This window comes from Chionomys nivalis, chromosome 21 (assembly GCF_950005125.1).
Source record: "Chionomys nivalis chromosome 21, mChiNiv1.1, whole genome shotgun sequence".
NCBI classification, from domain to species: Eukaryota; Metazoa; Chordata; class Mammalia; order Rodentia; family Cricetidae; genus Chionomys; species Chionomys nivalis.
In genome coordinates this window covers 10,569,758-10,587,347 of record NC_080106.1, presented here as the reverse complement: position 1 = coordinate 10,587,347, position 17,590 = coordinate 10,569,758, and the positions used below count along the sequence as shown (strand labels likewise).

The 17,590-nt window shown below is 46.7% G+C and overlaps 1 protein-coding gene across 1 annotated transcript in view; it reads left to right on the top strand.

Annotated features, from left to right (window-relative positions):
• Positions 1-17,590, top strand: part of Cdh13 (cadherin 13) — a 940,941-nt gene that overhangs the window by 639,384 nt on the left and 283,967 nt on the right. The window contains exon 6 of the mRNA XM_057754115.1: positions 716-860. Within this exon, the coding sequence (XP_057610098.1) occupies positions 716-860 (145 nt within the window). The remainder of the gene's footprint in view (positions 1-715; positions 861-17,590) is intronic.

The following is a 17,590-nucleotide window of genomic DNA, read 5'->3' as shown; positions in this document are numbered from 1 at the left end:
TGAATGGAACTGTGGTGATAGCGATGCCCTGGGAATGCCATGCTATGGTCCTCTGCTTCCAGTCCAGCAACACCGCTGAGTCCCCATGTTGCCTTCTTGACTGAGTTCTGGAAGGACTTCCCTTTGGAAGCTCTTCATGGATCTGTGAGGTCTCTGACTGTTTAAGGTGGGCAGGACCCCTGAGGTCACAGCAGAGCCCTGCCTACACCAGCCCTCTTACCCGAAGGATGCCTCTAGATGTAGAATTGATCTGAGTGTCTCCTCGGCATGACCACCGACGCTGTGGGTTCCCTCAGTTCATGGCACTTCATCTATTGTTTCTATTAGTGTAATGTTCCTTTTAAGGATAATGATGTTGGGAGAGCAAACAGTGTAAGCTCACTTTCCCAACTACAATGAACTGCAGTATTGTGTGTGTGTGGTCTGGGTCTGTCTGTCTGTGTATCTGTGTGTCTCTGTTTAAATTTCTTTGCAGATTTGATGATTTAATTGTGAATTTTCCAAGGGGTGTTGTGACACATGCCGATCTCTGCCTTTTATTGTAAACATTTTACTTTTTGTTCTCATCCTGGTGACAACCCATGGAAACTAGAGATCAAATATCACCAAAGGCTTATAAAATGACTGATAAAGCATACTGTCTGTGAGGAACCTTGTTTTGATATCTTTTTTTAAATAATGGTTTCTTTCTCTCCCAATCTCTTTTCTCATCCAGCTGTTTGTGGAGACCACCGATGTCAGTGGCAAAACTCTGGAGGGGCCAGTGCCCTTGGAAGTCATCGTGATCGATCAGAATGACAACAGGCCCATCTTTCGGGAAGGTCCTTATATTGGCCACGTCATGGAAGGGTCACCTACAGGTAGGTCTCACTGACTAGACATCAACATGATAGCCCCTAAAAGTGGCACATGATCATCTTTGGGGATTCCGACTGGTTGTCGTGAAACAACACTAATGTTCCTCTGGATTCTATCAAGGGCTGGAAACATCATACTCAGAGCATAACTGGGGGACTGTGAACTATGGAAATGCATTTCCTTGTCTGCAGGGGTGATGCTCCACCCAGGACTCTGACGCCTGGTTAGTGTTGGGCACTGTGTGAATAGTTCGCACACAATGTAAGAGATGAAGGCATAACTGTCACCCCATGGAGTTTTGATGAGAACGGCTGTCCTCCACATAAATTGCTCTGTGAATCCTTTTCATAATTGCCTTTCAAGAAGAACAATGTTGGTGTGACAGTCTGGACCTTTTTCCTTTTCCTTAGAAGATTCTTGGAAAGGCTGCTTTTGTCTTCAGTCAAAGGGCTGAAGGCAAGACATTTCTCTCTCTCCCTCTCTCTCTCTCTCTCTCTCTCTCTCTCTCTCTCTCTCTCTCTCTCTCAGGAAATACATGTAGCTACTGTCCTGAAAATGACTCCAGGATGCCTCAGGGCCCTGTTATCTTTCACCGTGTTTAACCTATCAGGGAAAGACTTAGAATTTAGAGCCCCCAGAACATCCTAATTAAAGTTTCCAGTGTCCAGCAGAATTCACCTGTGAACATCACGCTGTGAAAGTGGAGAAGAAAGGAGAAAGCGATCCCTGTTAGAGTCGACTTTGATTTTAAGCTTTAAGACACATTTGGGTGGGAAAAAAAAAGCCCCTTATTAAGGGTGTCCCTGTTGCTGGTTCCGAGGTTTTGACTACGCAATGAGCAAAATAGTCAATCAGCAAGCCATAGAGAAGACAAGGGCCAGCTTGGGCCGCTTTGTTGAATTGATGGGATGTATCAATGACATGTAGATACTGGAGACTTTGGAAGTGTTGCCATGGTAACCTCCCCAGACTACCAGGTGAATAATCATATGCAAGATGCCTCAAACCTCCCTTTAGCTCCACAAGCATGGTCTCCGTGGTCTCCATCACGTCCCCCCGAAAGGGCAGTAGCAGACATCCCCCTCCCAGATTTGAATGTGTTCTCATGAAGGCGAATTTGCTGTGTCTTCCCCAAGGTGTTATCAGGGAGAAATGGGGGGAGAGGAGTGGTATCAGTTCCCGGGGTGGTGCAGCCGGTGCAGGTGAAGGTAAGTCAGACCACTTCAGGGCATGTCAGCCTCCTGGCACCTCTCCAGGGTGGTTTTTTGATGGAGAGGGGACTTGTGATAAGAGAGACCCTAGACTTTGATTGTGATGTTTACAGAAATCTACTTTAAGGAGTGGAGGGGCAGACCAGGTCAGCAAGATGGATGGAGAAAGCTATTAAAGAGGCCAGAGTGTAAGCACAGCAAAGAATGATTTCTTCTTCCTGTGTGCAGTCCCCAGACCCGGAGTATGAGCGACTGGAATACGGATGGGCTGAAAGCAACATGAACCCAGCATTAAAGCTCATGGTGCATCAGGGGGTTGCGAGCATGCCCCATCTCTGTATCGTGCGTGTATGTGATGAGATGAGGGCCAATCTTCCTCCCACAGCCGTGTCCTTCCGTAAAGTTTAGGAGCATTTCAGGTGCTGTTGCTTTATATACTTGCCATATTTTCAGGGAAAAATTGAATCCTTTATGCACATTGAATTTCTTAATGCACAAAGCTATTTGGTTAGGGGCAGACACATCTCCAGGAAACATAAACCAGCCCACACTTCGCTCTGTGATTGATATTATCCCGTAAAATGCATAAGATTCGGACGGCTGGGTGGGGTGGCTGCCTCCGTGGGTGCATAATGGTCCTGGTCACTGTCTTCCTTTTTTCAGCAACCTCTAGGTTTTACTCTAGAGCAGTCATGGGAAGGAACCGGTGAGATTTGGTGTCAAGAGGTAGATAGATACTGGGGGGCAGAGGAGACATTCTTAATGCACGACTCCAGAGATTCAGTAGCATCCCGTAAAAAACTTACAGAGAGAACAGTCTCAGGTTTTTGAGATGGTGGGTGATGTTCCAACCTCCTCTAACCCTCTCCCCCACTAAGACCCATTTAAAATTACACCGTGTGTTCTTTGTTTCCTGACTGGTTAGGCAAGTGATTGTTTCTCCTGTGTTTATAATTCCCGGGTCCTTTATTGGGTATTTCTCAATCACTCTCCACCTTATAGTTTTTGAGGCAGAGTCTCTCACTGAGCCTGGAGACGGCAGTTTCTGCTATGCTGGCTGGTCAGCACGTCCTGGAATCCCCCTGCCACCACTTCCTTAATGCTGGGATTGCCGATATACACTGCCATGCCCAGATTTTCACGCCAGTGCTGGGATGCAGCACAGGTCTTCAGGCTGTGTGTCAAGACTTGACTAACCAAGCCATCACCCTTGTCCCGGCCCCTCTATTTTTGGTTGTCCCATAAACTTGACAATATAAACAGCCACTGGACTCTCCATCATTGAGCTGAGTTCTCATTGTGTGCTGGAGGATTTAGATACAATACCCCCCACCCCCGTCCCGCGCGCCACCCACTAGCCTTTTCCTACCCTGAGAGCTGGATACAGAAATCCTCATCTCACAGATGATGAGAAAACCAAGAGTCAAAAGAGTATCCATGTCCTGAGCTGTGATCTGCAAGCTCCCCCACATGTACCATTCTGGAGTTGGCTACCATCTTCCCAAAGGCCAGGAGGACCATGGGGAAATTTGGACGATGATGCTTTGTTTTAATGAGAGGTTTCTCTTCTTGTTTCACCTCTGTCATGACAAAGCATCCTGACCAAAAGCAAGCTAGGGGCTTGATTTGTCTTCAATTCCAGGTGACAGTCCAATGTTGCAGAGAAGTCTCAGCTGCAGGAACCTGTGACCTTTGGCCACACCCACAGTCAAGAGAAGAAAAAAATGAATGAATGACTGAATGCTGTCATACTGCCTGCTTGTTTTCTGTTTTCAGCTAGCTTTCTTCCCTCTTACATGGTTCAGGACCCAACCCATGTAATAGTATTCATCTTCCTACCTCAGTAGCCATCAAGACAGTCTCCCACAGACATGTCTGCAGGCCAATCTGATCTAGACATTTCCCCAGCCGAGGCTCTCTTCTCAAGTGGTCCTAGGTTGTGGAAAGTTGACAATAAAACCTAACCACAGTCACCAACCCCAGCTCAGTTCGGGGTCTATGGTCAGCAGAATCTGCATGTGTGCACAACAGTCCTCATCCGTGTTTGCACCTCATATGAGCCTGAGATCCATGAGACACCCAGTTTGTGGGTCTCTTCTGCTCTGATGGTAAAGCTAGACTCTAAGCAGGTCCGGATGGAGGCATGCTTGTGTTAGTGCAGTTCTGTCCAGTGGAGCAATTCAGCTCCTAATGGAAAGTGAGCAGTTGTCCTGGTCAACAACTGGGCTCCCTGAAACCTTTTGACTTTTTGTGAGCCTTCCGAGGAAGGCTCTGGGGGACACGGGGAAATATTGAGACCCTTGTTAGTAATCTCAACACTTTCTTCTAAGCCTATCTACCTAGGGTCAGTGGCCTGGGGTGTGGTCTATATAACTTTGTAGAGCCTAGTGCTCTGAATAGACCCTTCTTGTATACTCTCCTATCACCAACATCCTAAGCTCTTAATCATTGATGAACAAGGGGTACCACTATCATTTCGCACCCAACTCCATACATAATGCACTTGGTTTTGGTAGCAGCCTTATACCTTAGTATGGGGTTCAATGCCTTCCACTCTGTTTTCTAACAAAGTGAGACTTCAGGCAAGTCACTGAACCTTCCAGAAGCCTCAACTGCCTTGTCTGTGAGATGGAGCAGGACGGAACAGTAGCTAGTTGGGAGCCTGTAGGTGGAGATTAAATGAGACAGCAGGTTGTATCCGGTACTTAGACCATAACAAATGCTCGGAAGTTGCTGGTGTGCTCGTAATACTGAGATTATTCTTGATGTGCTGACATTGTTCCCTTCAGCAAAGTTAAAGCAAAGAGACACATTGTTGGTATGAAGGAGAATCCATCTCCCAACGAGCCAGGCATCAATGCCATGTCCCTGTGTACCCAGCTGCCATCGTTACCCATCCATCACAGAGGAAGGTCACCTGTATTTATCTGCAGGTACAGACAGGAGACTGCTCCCAGCTGCTCAGCACTAACTCCAGGGTATTATTCTGGGGAATCACTCCTGATGCAGGGACATCAGCAGAGAATGATGGCTTTTCTAGTTCTTTTCATAGTTGCAGTGTTGATTTATGGGACCTGCATCCAGGCTGTAGCCATTCCACCAGCCAGCTGGGCCGCCCCCTCCCCCCAAGACTCACCAAGGTAGAAAACAAGGCTAGGACCTCAGGATTCCCCAGAGGGCACCTGTGCTGGGACCCTAAGCACCCTGCTAACACCAATGCACACATGTTTTGTCCCTGCTGATCTCGTGAGTGCCATTGTAAAGGGCTGAGTCATGAGCAACCACCAGGGGTTCCCCTAGCATACTCTAAGGGGGGGAGGGGTCAAGGGCAAGTGTGGGACCCCAGGGGAGGGAAGCTCAGGAGAGGGATATCAGCCAGTGCAGGAGGTATGGAGAGACTGTTGAGGTGGGCACATGGAACTTAAGCCTCTGGGGAAGAGGTAGGAAAAGACATCAACCCCCACGAGAATTAATCTCGTAAAGGGACGAGAGAGCTAGAATGTCCCCCATTCAACCTGCACATCTAAGGGCAGTGAAAACCATCTCTAGGAGAACTTTAGCTTCCAGGACTTTTGATCAGCTGTGAAGAAGGCAACCTGGGATGTAAGCTTTCAGGCAGTCTTCCAGCAAGACACAGGAGCTCCTCATGGGGCTGGCCTTGGCTACCCTAAATGGAGCTGGCAGAACAGCACTCCATCTTGGGCCTTGAGAGGCATCAGGGGACACAAGTGATGTAAAGACTGTCTGTACCCAGTCCACGTACCTACCATGTTGGTCACATTCAGCTTCCCTTCAGATGGGGATATGCGCCACAGACACGCTCTGAGTCAGGAGAAGGACCAGTGTCTAGTTGCTGCACTCGCCATTCTCCATGCTGTAGAAAGGCCAAATCATCAGCTGACCAACTGACAACCCCGTGACTTCCACACCGCCTTTTTCTCTGCTTTCTGCTTCCCCTCCAATATGTTCCCCAAACATCCCGAATGCGCCAACATGTACTAAGCTTTGGGGCACTATAGTAAGGGGGCAGACTTTGTTCTTCCCCGCTGGCATTCACAGCCATGTAAGAAAACAGCAATGAAGAGAGAGAGAAAAAATAAAAACGAACTGAAATTGTGGCCAGTGCTACCCCAGAGCCAGACAGGATATTTAATACAGGAGCAGTTGAACCTCATCTTATACAGAGGGAGACTCTGCCAAGAGGTGATGGAAGCAGAGAGATGCCCCCTTCTCATTTTCATCCCAGGTTCTTCCCAGTATGGTCTGTCTAATTTTAAAAGGAATCTGACCAGGCCAGACATGGGAAAAACAGCTAAATCCATTGACCTTTGGGGCAATTGTCCATGCTGAGAGGTCAACTTGGCTCGGCAGCAAAGCGGCTTGAACTAAGTAGAGTTGGCCATGATGCTAATGGTTGCTATTTGGTACCCAGCTCAGCCTAAGGATGGCTATGATGCTGAGAACTGCTGTTTGATTCCTAGCTCCGTATAAAATCCCCATGTACTCGGACTGGGCTGGTAGTAGTAAAGCCTCTTTGGTGCTGCCCTCTTTTCCCATGGCAGTTTCTCTTCACTGGTATCTCATACATTCAAATTACGTTCTCCCTCATTATCGTCTGCCCCAGCCAATCTCACAGTTTCAGTATTTGGCCACAGCCACTTTGAAGTGTCTTCTTAAATACAAAGTTTTAAAGAGAGAATGTAAACTTTCTTTCAACATCTTTAAGTGAACAACTCCATTCCATCAAGTCACCAGGTAGAGAGAACCTTCTGCATCAGCTGACTTATAGGCTCTCTCTGGGCATCTCCACACAGTGAAAGGCAAGTACGTGGGTCAACAGAAGTGAGACTCCACTTAAGCACAGGCAAACCACTGTCTCTAGTCCACCTTTGCTAACCAGCGAATGCCTAGTTGGTCCCTATGGCAAGCAGCCAGTGTCTGGTATGCTGTCATCTAGTTGACCAGCCCCCTGTTGGTCAAAGCTGTGGCTCTCTTCTTGGCCCTCATCATCATTCTGCAGACCAGCGTTCACCCACTCATCCCCACTCACTTTTGTGGCAATTTATATAGGGTGGGAGTCAGATTGGCATGATGGAGGATAAGCCTTATTACATTTTGATCCATGTTTAGGCACTTCTTGTAATCACAGGGTTTGTAGTCTATATCTCAGCTAAGCTCGGGAATTAGGAGATAATCGTTTCTCTTTTCACAAATATACATACTGATGAGAATTTTCATTTATGTGTTTCCCTGGACTTTACTCAACAGCAGCGAGGTTTTGTGTTGGGGTCTTCATCTGCATTGGAGCAGGGTGGGGCTGTCTCATTGTAGCCTTCTTCCTGGGTTTTGAGATGAAGGAAGAAGGTCACAGTTCCTGTTGCTTGCCTGTCTCCTCAAGTCGTAGCCAGAGCCTTGGCAGAGGATTGAGTCTCAGGAAGAATGTCATGAGCATATCATTTGAGTACAGTTGGTCATAAAAGAATGTTATCAAAGAGTTGTATAATTCAATCAGAGGCTACTTCCCAAAGGCTGCTGTGATAAGACACCATGACCAAGGTAACTTAAGGAAGAAGGAGTCTATTTGTTCTCATGGTTCCAGGGCGTTAGAGTCCATGATGGCAGAATGGAGGCATCACCAAGCGGCAGGCTTGGCAGCAGAAACAGGAAGCTGAGAACTCGCATCTTGAACCACAAACACAAATTAGAGCACCTCGTCATGGTGGGAGGAGACTTTTAAACTCTCCAAGTCAATCTCCCCTCCTCCTCCAGCAAGGCTATGCCCCCAACTCTGCCCAAACAGCACCACCAACTGGGATCTAAGTATTCAAACATCTGAGCCTAGGAGGGACATTCTTATTCAAGTCACCTGAAGAACAACATGTGGGCTTGCCCTGGCCTCCATATGTCCAGACACCCACACACATGTGCACTGACATGCACACACCACTTGCGATTTTCTGGGAGATGAAAGTTAACCAGCAATTAAATGAGCAGAAAGGATGATGTAAGCCCTACAGGTGAAACAGAAAAAAAAATGAATGTGGTGTGATGATCGTGAAGTTTGATGAGGTGACATTGAACCTGAAGATAGTGAAAGAAAGAAGGGTGATCCAGGAAGAGCAGCCAAGGAATAGCAAAGACCTGAGTGGTGAGAGAAGTGTCCGGAGAATTCTAGGAGACAGACAAGTCCACAGTCACTGTGAACAGAAGTCAGCAAATACAAAGCAGATCTGTCTCATTCTTGCTTTATTTTAAGTAAGGTTTTATGAGACCACAGACATAATTCATCTATATATTGACTGCATTCAGGCCACTGACTGATGTAGGTAACTGGACTCAGACTATTCATCCTACAAAGACTAAAGTATGTGCTAGCTGATCTTGCCAAAAAAAAAAAGTTTGTAGGTCCCAGATCCAGGCTCCTTATGTTATGGTGTGTTTTACATGTAGCAAGACAGATTTAGTTGATTTAGAAGCAGACTGGTAAAGTCTGGTTTGACTGTTACACAGTAACCTGCTCTTCTTAGTGGGTAGCTGTGGCAGAAGGGGACCAAGAATGGTTTTAGAAGAGTCAGTTTCCTTCAGGGATGCAGCCTGTAGTCAGCTACTCAACCTCTGGCAGACAGCCCCACACCTTGCACACCCATGCACACCCATGAATCCCAATACCCATGGACATACAGGTAGCGCTATGTTGGCTTAGTGAGTTTAAGGGAGGGGGAAAGCGAGCTCATGAAGCAGGGGAAATAGGTGCTGTGGAACATGGGAAGAATTGGAGGGCAAGGAATGGGGTACGGATTTGGTTAAAATATGCGCATGTGTTAAATTCTTTATTAAAAGAAGAAGAATGGATGTTTTTAGTGCCCCAAGCCCAAGAGAACTGCAGTCTTAAGCAAAGTGGTAAGGAAAGAGACAAGAGGTCACACATGACTTCTGCGATGATCCCCTGACAAATGGGAGATTACTACACATTGCGACAGTTTATGACACTGGATTATTGTGCCTGATGCCATCTTTATGGAATTACAGCAGGACTGTAAACCTTAATAGGTTTATAAATTTTCCCCAGGTGTGAGCTGGATTCTGCCTCCTGTTTCCTTTCTCAGCCATAAGATCTTAAGCCTGGGACCCTGATATTGGGATATTTCCCCTCCCTCACCAGGTTTTCAGGACTCCGCAGAGTCCCAAGCACACACCGTGGTGGTCACTGATAAATGCCATCCAAGGCTCCAGTGGTCCTAAGTGGCAGGAATTCTGAATCACAATGCTCTCGTTTTGTTCGGTTTTGAAATAAATATCTGTGTTTGTTTCCTTCGATAAGCATCTCCAGAAAGCCCACCATGTGTAGATATGTCACTTTTAGTGAGAATGGAGGTGCATGAAGGCCAGTCCTGCCCCACACAGCCTGCAAATGCTCAGGGACCTCAGCAGGTAGTGCAACACACACACACACACTGTAGTCCTCCTAAAGTGAGCAGCATGCTCCTGAGAGCCATCTGGGAGAGAAGGAAGGAGATGCTCCTGCCTGGAGGGAAGCAGTGAGAATCTTGAGTAGATTCTGTCTGACTGCTCTTCACTCGGCCCTGGGCTGCTTGTCCCTTAGCTGTCAATGCAACCCTCCTAAGTGCTGTAGGATTGAGCATGCGAAATCTCATGAACTTGGGCTAGTCCTCCCAAAGTCACAGGTGACACAGCTGGGGTCCAATCTTAGACTAGTGTGTTTCCAGTGACTGCACTCCGTCATTTCTCTCCACTATCCTGAAACGTTCTCACCCAACACAATGCCGCCATGCCACTCAAAGTCTAAAGTATTTCTCGTGTGTGTGTGTGTGTGTGTGTGTGTGAGAGAGAGAGAGAGAGAGAGAGAGAGAGAGAGAGAGAGAGAGAGAACGAGAACAGCACCCAGTTCAGGTTACTTCTTTTTTATAGAATCACTTTTTTATAGTTTTAGAATTTTGTACATTCATTTAGTGGATTTTGATCAAATCCACCTCCCATGTTCTCTCTCCCCTTAATGGTCTGCCTTGCAGGCCACTTGCAGCCCAAGCTCAGTGCCTTCTCCGTGCAGCCAGATCTGCCCCCTAGCGGTGAATCTGGAGATGCTCAAGGAGAACTGAGGGCCCAGAAGGCAAACTGGGCCTTTAGCCAACAAGCACCTTAAGGTTGCTTCTCAACCCCACTGCTCTGAGAACCCGATCCTTCCCGAGGGCCGAGTCCAGGGCCTCGGCTTCCATTGATCCAGGCTCTTCACCTTAGCGTCCAGTGCGTTTTCTTAAAATGCCCGGAGTGAATTACATATAGACCCATCTCCAATCTTAAGTAAATGGAAAAAGATTCAGTCTGCTGAATTCTGTGGGGAAAGGGCATATAAAATCCCTTTCAAGTGTATGTTTTATGAAATATAGGCCATGAATTGAGTTTTCCAGTATCAAAGAAAAAAAACTTTAATAGACTTGTGGCTTTCCTGCTTTAATTATAGCTGCATATTTTTTATTCAAGCTGAACACTGTACCCAAAGCTGTTTCATTATTCAGGAAGCTGAATCTCCTCAAAGAGTTCTCCAAAGTCAGGCTGGGGAAATATTTGTGTTCTCCTGCTTGCTCTCATTTTCTTCTTTTCAGGGTGTGGCTCTTTATCTTCTGGGTTCCCGGTTTTCAGCAAGGTGCCATCTTGGATGCTTCCTCTAGGGTGCTAGCATGGATATTTCCTCTTGGGGTGCTAGTGTGGATGTTTCCTCTGGCGATGCTAGCAGGAATGCTTCTTCTTGGGGGTGCTAACAGGGATGCTTCCTCTGGGAGTACTAGCATGGATGCTTCCTCTTGGAGTGCTAGCATGAAGTTCTTCCTCTTAGGGTACTAGCATGGATACTTTCTCTGGGGATGTTGGCATGAATGTTTCCTCTTGTAGTACTGGTAGGGATGCTTCCTCTTGGAATACTAGCATGGGTGCTTCATTTTGGAGTCCGAGATGGATACTTCCTCTTGGGTACTAGCATGGATACTTCCTCTGAGGATGTTAGCATGAATGTTTCCTCTTAAGGTGCTAGTGTGGATACTTCCTCTTGGAGTACTAGCAGGGATGCGTCCTCTTGGGAGTCCTGGCTGGATGCTTCCTCCTGGGGTACTAGCATGGATTCTTCCTTTGTGAGTGACTGGGACTGGTGTTTGTGCCACCAGGAAAAGTCACCACCTCAGAATTCCAGAGTTGTCATTGTCTGGTCCCTTAAGCCCTTAGCATCAATCTCTGTAAGCATGCCTTACCCTCAGTCAAGGAATGACGATCAGAAAATAAATCTCTAAGGGAACAGAAGTGGTCTTTCTCTTCCCCATTGTCTTAGAGTTATTTCTAGAAGGATCCTGAGGTCTCTTTGTTACTAGATGTTTTTCTTTGTTAAAAACAGAGTCAGATGCTAGAGGGCTTGCCCAGGATACAGGAAGCCCTGTGTTTGAGCCTCTGCACCAGTATCACATAAACTGGATGTGATGGTGTATACCTTTATCCTAGTTCAGAGACCGGAGGATCAGAAGAGCTTCGAGGTCAGCTTAGATAGTGAGTTCAAGGTTAGCCTGAACTACAAGAGCCTGTTTCAAAATAAAGAAATAATGAAGCACTTAGTGTTTTATGATGGAAGTACTCTTTGGTATAGTTATTTTGACTCTATTATCATTACGATTTCAGAACTTACTCTAGTTCTGATGACCTGGGAACACTCCAGTAAAGCATACCATTTGGTGACAGCCACTGAACACAATGCCCTAGCCACAGGATTCCGTACCAAAGGCCGGGGAGAGAGAGAAGAGTTCAGGGAGTGTCTGGATGGCTCTAGGAGGTTTCCAGAGGATCATTTCTCTTCTTGCCAGTGGATGACTGAACTCCAACCCAGAGATCTACCTCCCCTCAGGGAACAAAGTTTGAGTCCTATGACTCCTGGAAGACCTGGCCTTGGGTGGGCCATGATTTCACGAGAAGGAGTTAGACCTTCAGCCTGTCCTAACCTCTGAGCCTTCCATGACTCCTCTATAAAATGAGGATGGTAGAAATGGGCCAAAGAAGATACAAGGTCCAGGAGGAAGTGCTCACTGTCCTTTGAGCTTCACGCCTGGCAAAGACAATCTATGTGCCTTCATTAGGGTTTCTATTGCTGCGACAAAACACCACGACCAAAAAGCAAGTTGGGGAGGAAAGGGTGTATTTGGCTGTTTGTTAGCAAAGGAAGTCAGGGTAGGAACTCCAACAGGGCAGGGGCTGATGCAGAGGCCATGGAGGGGTGTTGCTTACTAGCTTGCTCCTCATGGCTTGCTCAGCCTGCTTTCTTATAGAATCCAGGACCACTAGTCCAGGGGTGGTCCCACCCACCTTGTATTGAACCCTCCTCATTGATCACTTTGAGAAAATGCCTTACAGCTGGATCTCATGGAGACATTTCCTCAACTGAGGCTCCTTCCTCTCTGATGACTCCAGCTCATGGCAAGTAGACACACACCAGCCAGCACAGTGTATATAACAGTAGCTGTTACAGCTGATTGCCCTCTGGGAACTGCTTGGCTGGTTGCAGACAGAGGGCAGCCAGAGCACTCTAAAGACTTATTGAGAGGAACTCTAGTCCTACTTTCTCTTGTTTCCGTGTCTCTTTGAGCCCCAATTTCCTCAAGGAGAATCAGTGGGAATCCATTGTGGCAACGATTTTTGCATGTGTCTGAATTAAGTACATTTGAAATGATGAAGCCTAGGGATGTCAGAATGTTTTCATTCGGGTGTGAACTTAGTTAGGTGCGAGTGCTCTCCAAGGTTGAAGAATTTGTCAAGAATCGCATTCCTGAGCCCGTGCCTGCTTTATATGTTGTGATCTGAATCCGAAACGTTCCCTCTAGGCTTAGAGCTGGGGTGCTTGGTCCCCTCCTGGTGGTGCCATTTGGGGAGGCTGTGGAAACTTGAGATGGTAGGGCCTAGCTAGAGAAAATTGGTCACTAAGTGTGAGCCTTAAAAACAATTCCCAGTTGAGATCACCGCCTCATTCTCTGCTTCCCGGTCGGCTGTAGTGTGAATAGCCTGCCTTCCTGCCATCATCGTCTGAGCTCTCCCACCATGCCTTCCCCCGCCCCGACACAAAGGCTGAAGCCATGAGACAAGACCCGTGCTTCTTCTCAAAAGTTGTGTCTGTCAGATATCTTTGTCATGGTAATGTAAAAGTGATTCACCTAAATGTACGTGTGTATACATACACATATATATATATACATATGTATGCACTACATACATTAACTTGCATGTTCTGTCGTTCATATACCATACAGCAGTCTAATGGACACATTTAAATATACGGTTTAGGAACTGGAGAAATGGCTCAGCAGCTAAGAGCACTTGCCACTCTTGCAGAAGACCCTGGTTTGATTCCCAGCACCCACATGGCAGCTCACAATGATGGGTAACTCCAGTTCCAAGGGATCTCATGCCCTCTTCTGGCCTCTGTGGGCACCAGGCATGCACATGGCACACAGACATTCAGGCAGACAAAACCCTCATATACGTTTAGCAAAAACAAGGGAGAAAAGGGAGGTGGGGTGAGAGAAATGTATGGTTTGATAGCTTGTACTGCATTGACAGGACCGAAAATTTGCTACCATGGTCAGTCTTAGGAGGTTTCTATCAACCCAGATATAAACCTTAAAACCATGGAGCCAGCCCTCTCTGTCCTGACACCTTGCCTGTCCTAGGGAAGCCAACGACCTGTTTCTGGTCTCTATGGATTTGCTGGCTCAGGCTTTTCACACACACAGACTCCCAGAGGGTGTCCTTGTGTGCCTGGCTTCCCTCTCTCTCCCATAGTGTGTGCGGCAGGTATCCATCTGACCTTTACCCCTTTGGCCTCTATGTGTAAAGATGAGAATGCAGCACCTGTCCTCAAGGTTGTTCCTTAATTATGCAAATTATGAGTTGAGGTTGTGCAAACCATCATCTTCTAGGGCCTGTCCTCTGTTTGCCTGGCAGTTTTAATATAAGACATAGAAGAGGTGACTCTGGCTGCTGCAGGGACCATGGACTCCTCTCAATATGCCTGCTCTTGCTTTGGTCTATCCCTTGTTTTCTGGCATTTATCATCTCTTGCTCACTTCTGTGTTTCTTTCACTTTAAGGAATTTTTCACTACAAAAGTTCAAACTAGTCAAATATTTTAAAAATTGCTCATCATCTCCTCAGGGACCTGCTAATCGAGTGTCTTTTAAATGCCATTAATTTGTTTTTTTCTTGTAAGTGTCAGGTATTTGGAAACTATTAATGGTTTGTGGTTAGTCTGTGAGGCTGTTTGCTCCCATTAGCACTCAATAATCCAGGGGTTCTGAGACCTTTCTCATGGATCTGAGCACGGCTTTGTTTCTAGAATGTCGCAGTCGTGGGTATAGCCTTCAGTGAAAGACAGCCTCAGGAAATTTACTTTCTGTGAGTGTTTCTGCCTTCTTAGAGCAAGGTGTGTGTGTGTGTGTGTGTGTGTGAGAGAGAGAGAGAGAGAGAGAGAGAGAGAGAGAGAGAGAGGGAGAGAGAGAGAGAGGGAGAGGGAGAGGGAGAGGGAGAAGGAGAGGGAGAAGGAGAGGGAGAGAGATTCAGCTCTCCTTCACCAACTCCTTTTGGAGGACATCTCTGCTCCACCAGAAGCCTCCAAGGCTTGCCCTTTTGCTTAGAGATGCCAAGATAGCCACTTCCCAATCCATCATCTCTTGTTATACTCCCAATAAAACTGTGTTATCTCCAAGTTTCCCAGGAGGGCAAGGAGACTCAGAACGGTTGACACAGACAATCAGAGGAGGAGACGTGTGAGTTGAATCTGCCTGACCTCATAGACAGCATTTCCTCTGCTTCTGCAAGGGTTAATTACTCCTTAGCATGCTCTCCAGTCCTTCTCCATAAGCCTAATGCAACTTTATTTGCAGCTCTCTCTCATAAGCATTCCGTGTTGTTCCCCAGTTGACCATGCATCTAAATGGAAATGTTTATTTTATTGGTGATACGAGATGCAACAGGCAAGCATGAAAATAAATAAATAAACAGACAAATAAATAAATAAATGGAATAGACCACTCTTTGTTTGGTTTGGGTTGTGCACGTGCAGGCAACAGAGCTACTCAAGGTCATTCCTGTCTGAGGGGATTTATCCTCCTGGCATGAGACAGGCCTACCCTGTCTGATTCTAATTACGTCTTAAAGGGTAAGGTCAAACTACATTTTTAAAAGGGCAGACATCAGCAAAAGAAAATGTAGTTGAGTTAGAAAAGCTGTAACCTGGGGACCCAGAGATTAAATTGATCTGTTAAAGTAGTGGTCAGGGATGCTTTGGGCTGCAGGTAACAAGCCAGCAATTAGGAGGGCTCGACCACAGCAGGTGGCTTAGGAGGGTTTAGCCATCACAGATGGCTTTTGTCCACTTTCAGGAAGGTGGGAGGCAGTTTGCTCTGTGCTTGAGTAAGGTGACAGCTGGCCTTTCTGGGAGTCTTTGGACTTTGCTCCGTTACTGTAAGATCCATTACAGCTCTAGGCTTCAAATCTCTATCTATGTTCAGGAAGAAGAAAGAGAGGTGAAAAGGGCAATGTCCATGTTCTCTGAAGGAAGTCAAAGGCTTTAGCCTAAGGCCTCAAGACAAAGCAGAACTTTGTCGGATGATGATGCAGACACCTGCATTCCTATGTACATAGACCCACATTTATACATGTAATGAAAAATTAAATCTTTTTGAAGAGAATTAGCTGGTGTGATTATGGAAGCTGAGGAGTCCCAAAGTCCATGGGCAGCAAGTTGAAGACCTAAGGAAGCTCGAGTTTGGTTCCAACTGAGTTCACAGGCCTAAGGATCAGAGAATGAATGGTACAGCTTCCAGCCCAAGAGTGACCTGAGAAGAGCTGATGTCTCCCAGCAGTCTAAAGGCTGAAAAAGACCGGCATCCCAGCTGCAGACAGTGAGGCAGGGGAAGACTCTCTCTTCCTCAGCCTTCTTATCCTGCTCTGCTTTCAGCTGATTGGATAAAGTCCACACACTTCAGGCAGGACAATTTTCTTTATTAAGTCCGCAGAATCAAATAATGTCATTCCAAAGGCCCCTTGTAGACAGGCCCAGAAGAACATTTGACTCAATGTCTGTGTGCTGAGTAGCCCAGTCAAATTGAAATATAGTCAATCATGTCAATCATCCCAGCACACACTTGTGACTCCAGCTCCCGAGAGACAGGCAGGAAGATGTTACAGGTTTGAGACCACTTGGTCTACCCAGAGGGATCCAAACACAGAACAGGACACTTAGTGATCACACCGTTATATGCAGATATTCAGCCTCCAGTTTCCAAGACCCGGAGCTATGCCTGTGACGGGTTTCCTCACATGTCCAAAGAGACCCTTTCCCATGTAACTACAGTTCACCAGCTGACCTTAAAGATAGGGCACTTTCCTGGGCTACCCAGGCAGAACAAAACAACCACTTGAGCCTTTAAGCACACAGAGAGAAACACAAAATGAGCTAGTCCCCTGGTCAAGCAGAACAGTCAAAACTGATTTCCCTGTCCAGCTAAAACTTCACACCTTTCGATCAAGGCCCAGCTCTCTCCCTCCCCGTCCCCCTCATCAGCACCATTCTCCCTGCATCTGGGAGATGAACTGTATTAGACCCCACACACGGCATGCAGTGTTGGTGTGTTTGTGGCTGGTTAATTCCACCGGGCAAAACATCCTCAGAACTCACCCACAGAATCACAAGTGACAGGAGAGCGGAGTTGATGGATGCATTAATTAGTTGGATTTAATCATGCCCCATTGTAAACATGTATCAAAACGGCACATTCTAACCCATGTATGCACACATTTATGATTTGTCAATCAAAACAGAAGCAATTTGAGACAACAAACAAGACTAGATTTTGAGAAAGGCAACAGAGAGAAGAGTGAGTGAGAGAGGCAACAGGCAGGAAAGTGGGGAAGAGAACAGAGGTCACTCTGCTGAGTTTCCTATCTTGAGATGCTGAGCAAATCCCGCTTGTGGCTGGCCTGAGCTGAGAGAGAGCCACAGTGGGAGGCAAGGAGGAAATCATCCTGCTTCCATATCTGAAGATGACCATTCTCCTTATCTTCCCATGTGGAGCCCAGTCTCTTGATACCTTTATTCAGCAGCTCTGGGCCCAGACTTCTGACCACCAGTGTTAGTGGCCTGTTGAAAAGAGGAAGCTGCTTATTGGTTCTTGGCTTCTCAGCCCTGAAATAATCACACAGAAACTGTATTAATTAAATCACTGCTTGACCCATTATCCATTCTTATTGGCTAACTCTTACATCTTAATTTAACCATAACCACCAGGTCATGGTCTACCAGCAAAGTTTCAGCACATCTGTCTCCTGCAGTGACTCCATGGCTTCTCTCTTACTCTACCTTTTCTCTCCCAGCATTCAGTTTAGTTTCCCTGCCCACCTCTATTCCCTGTGCAGGCCCAAGACAGTTTCTTTATTAATTAGCCAATTGTATTCACAGAATACAGAGGGAAATCCCAC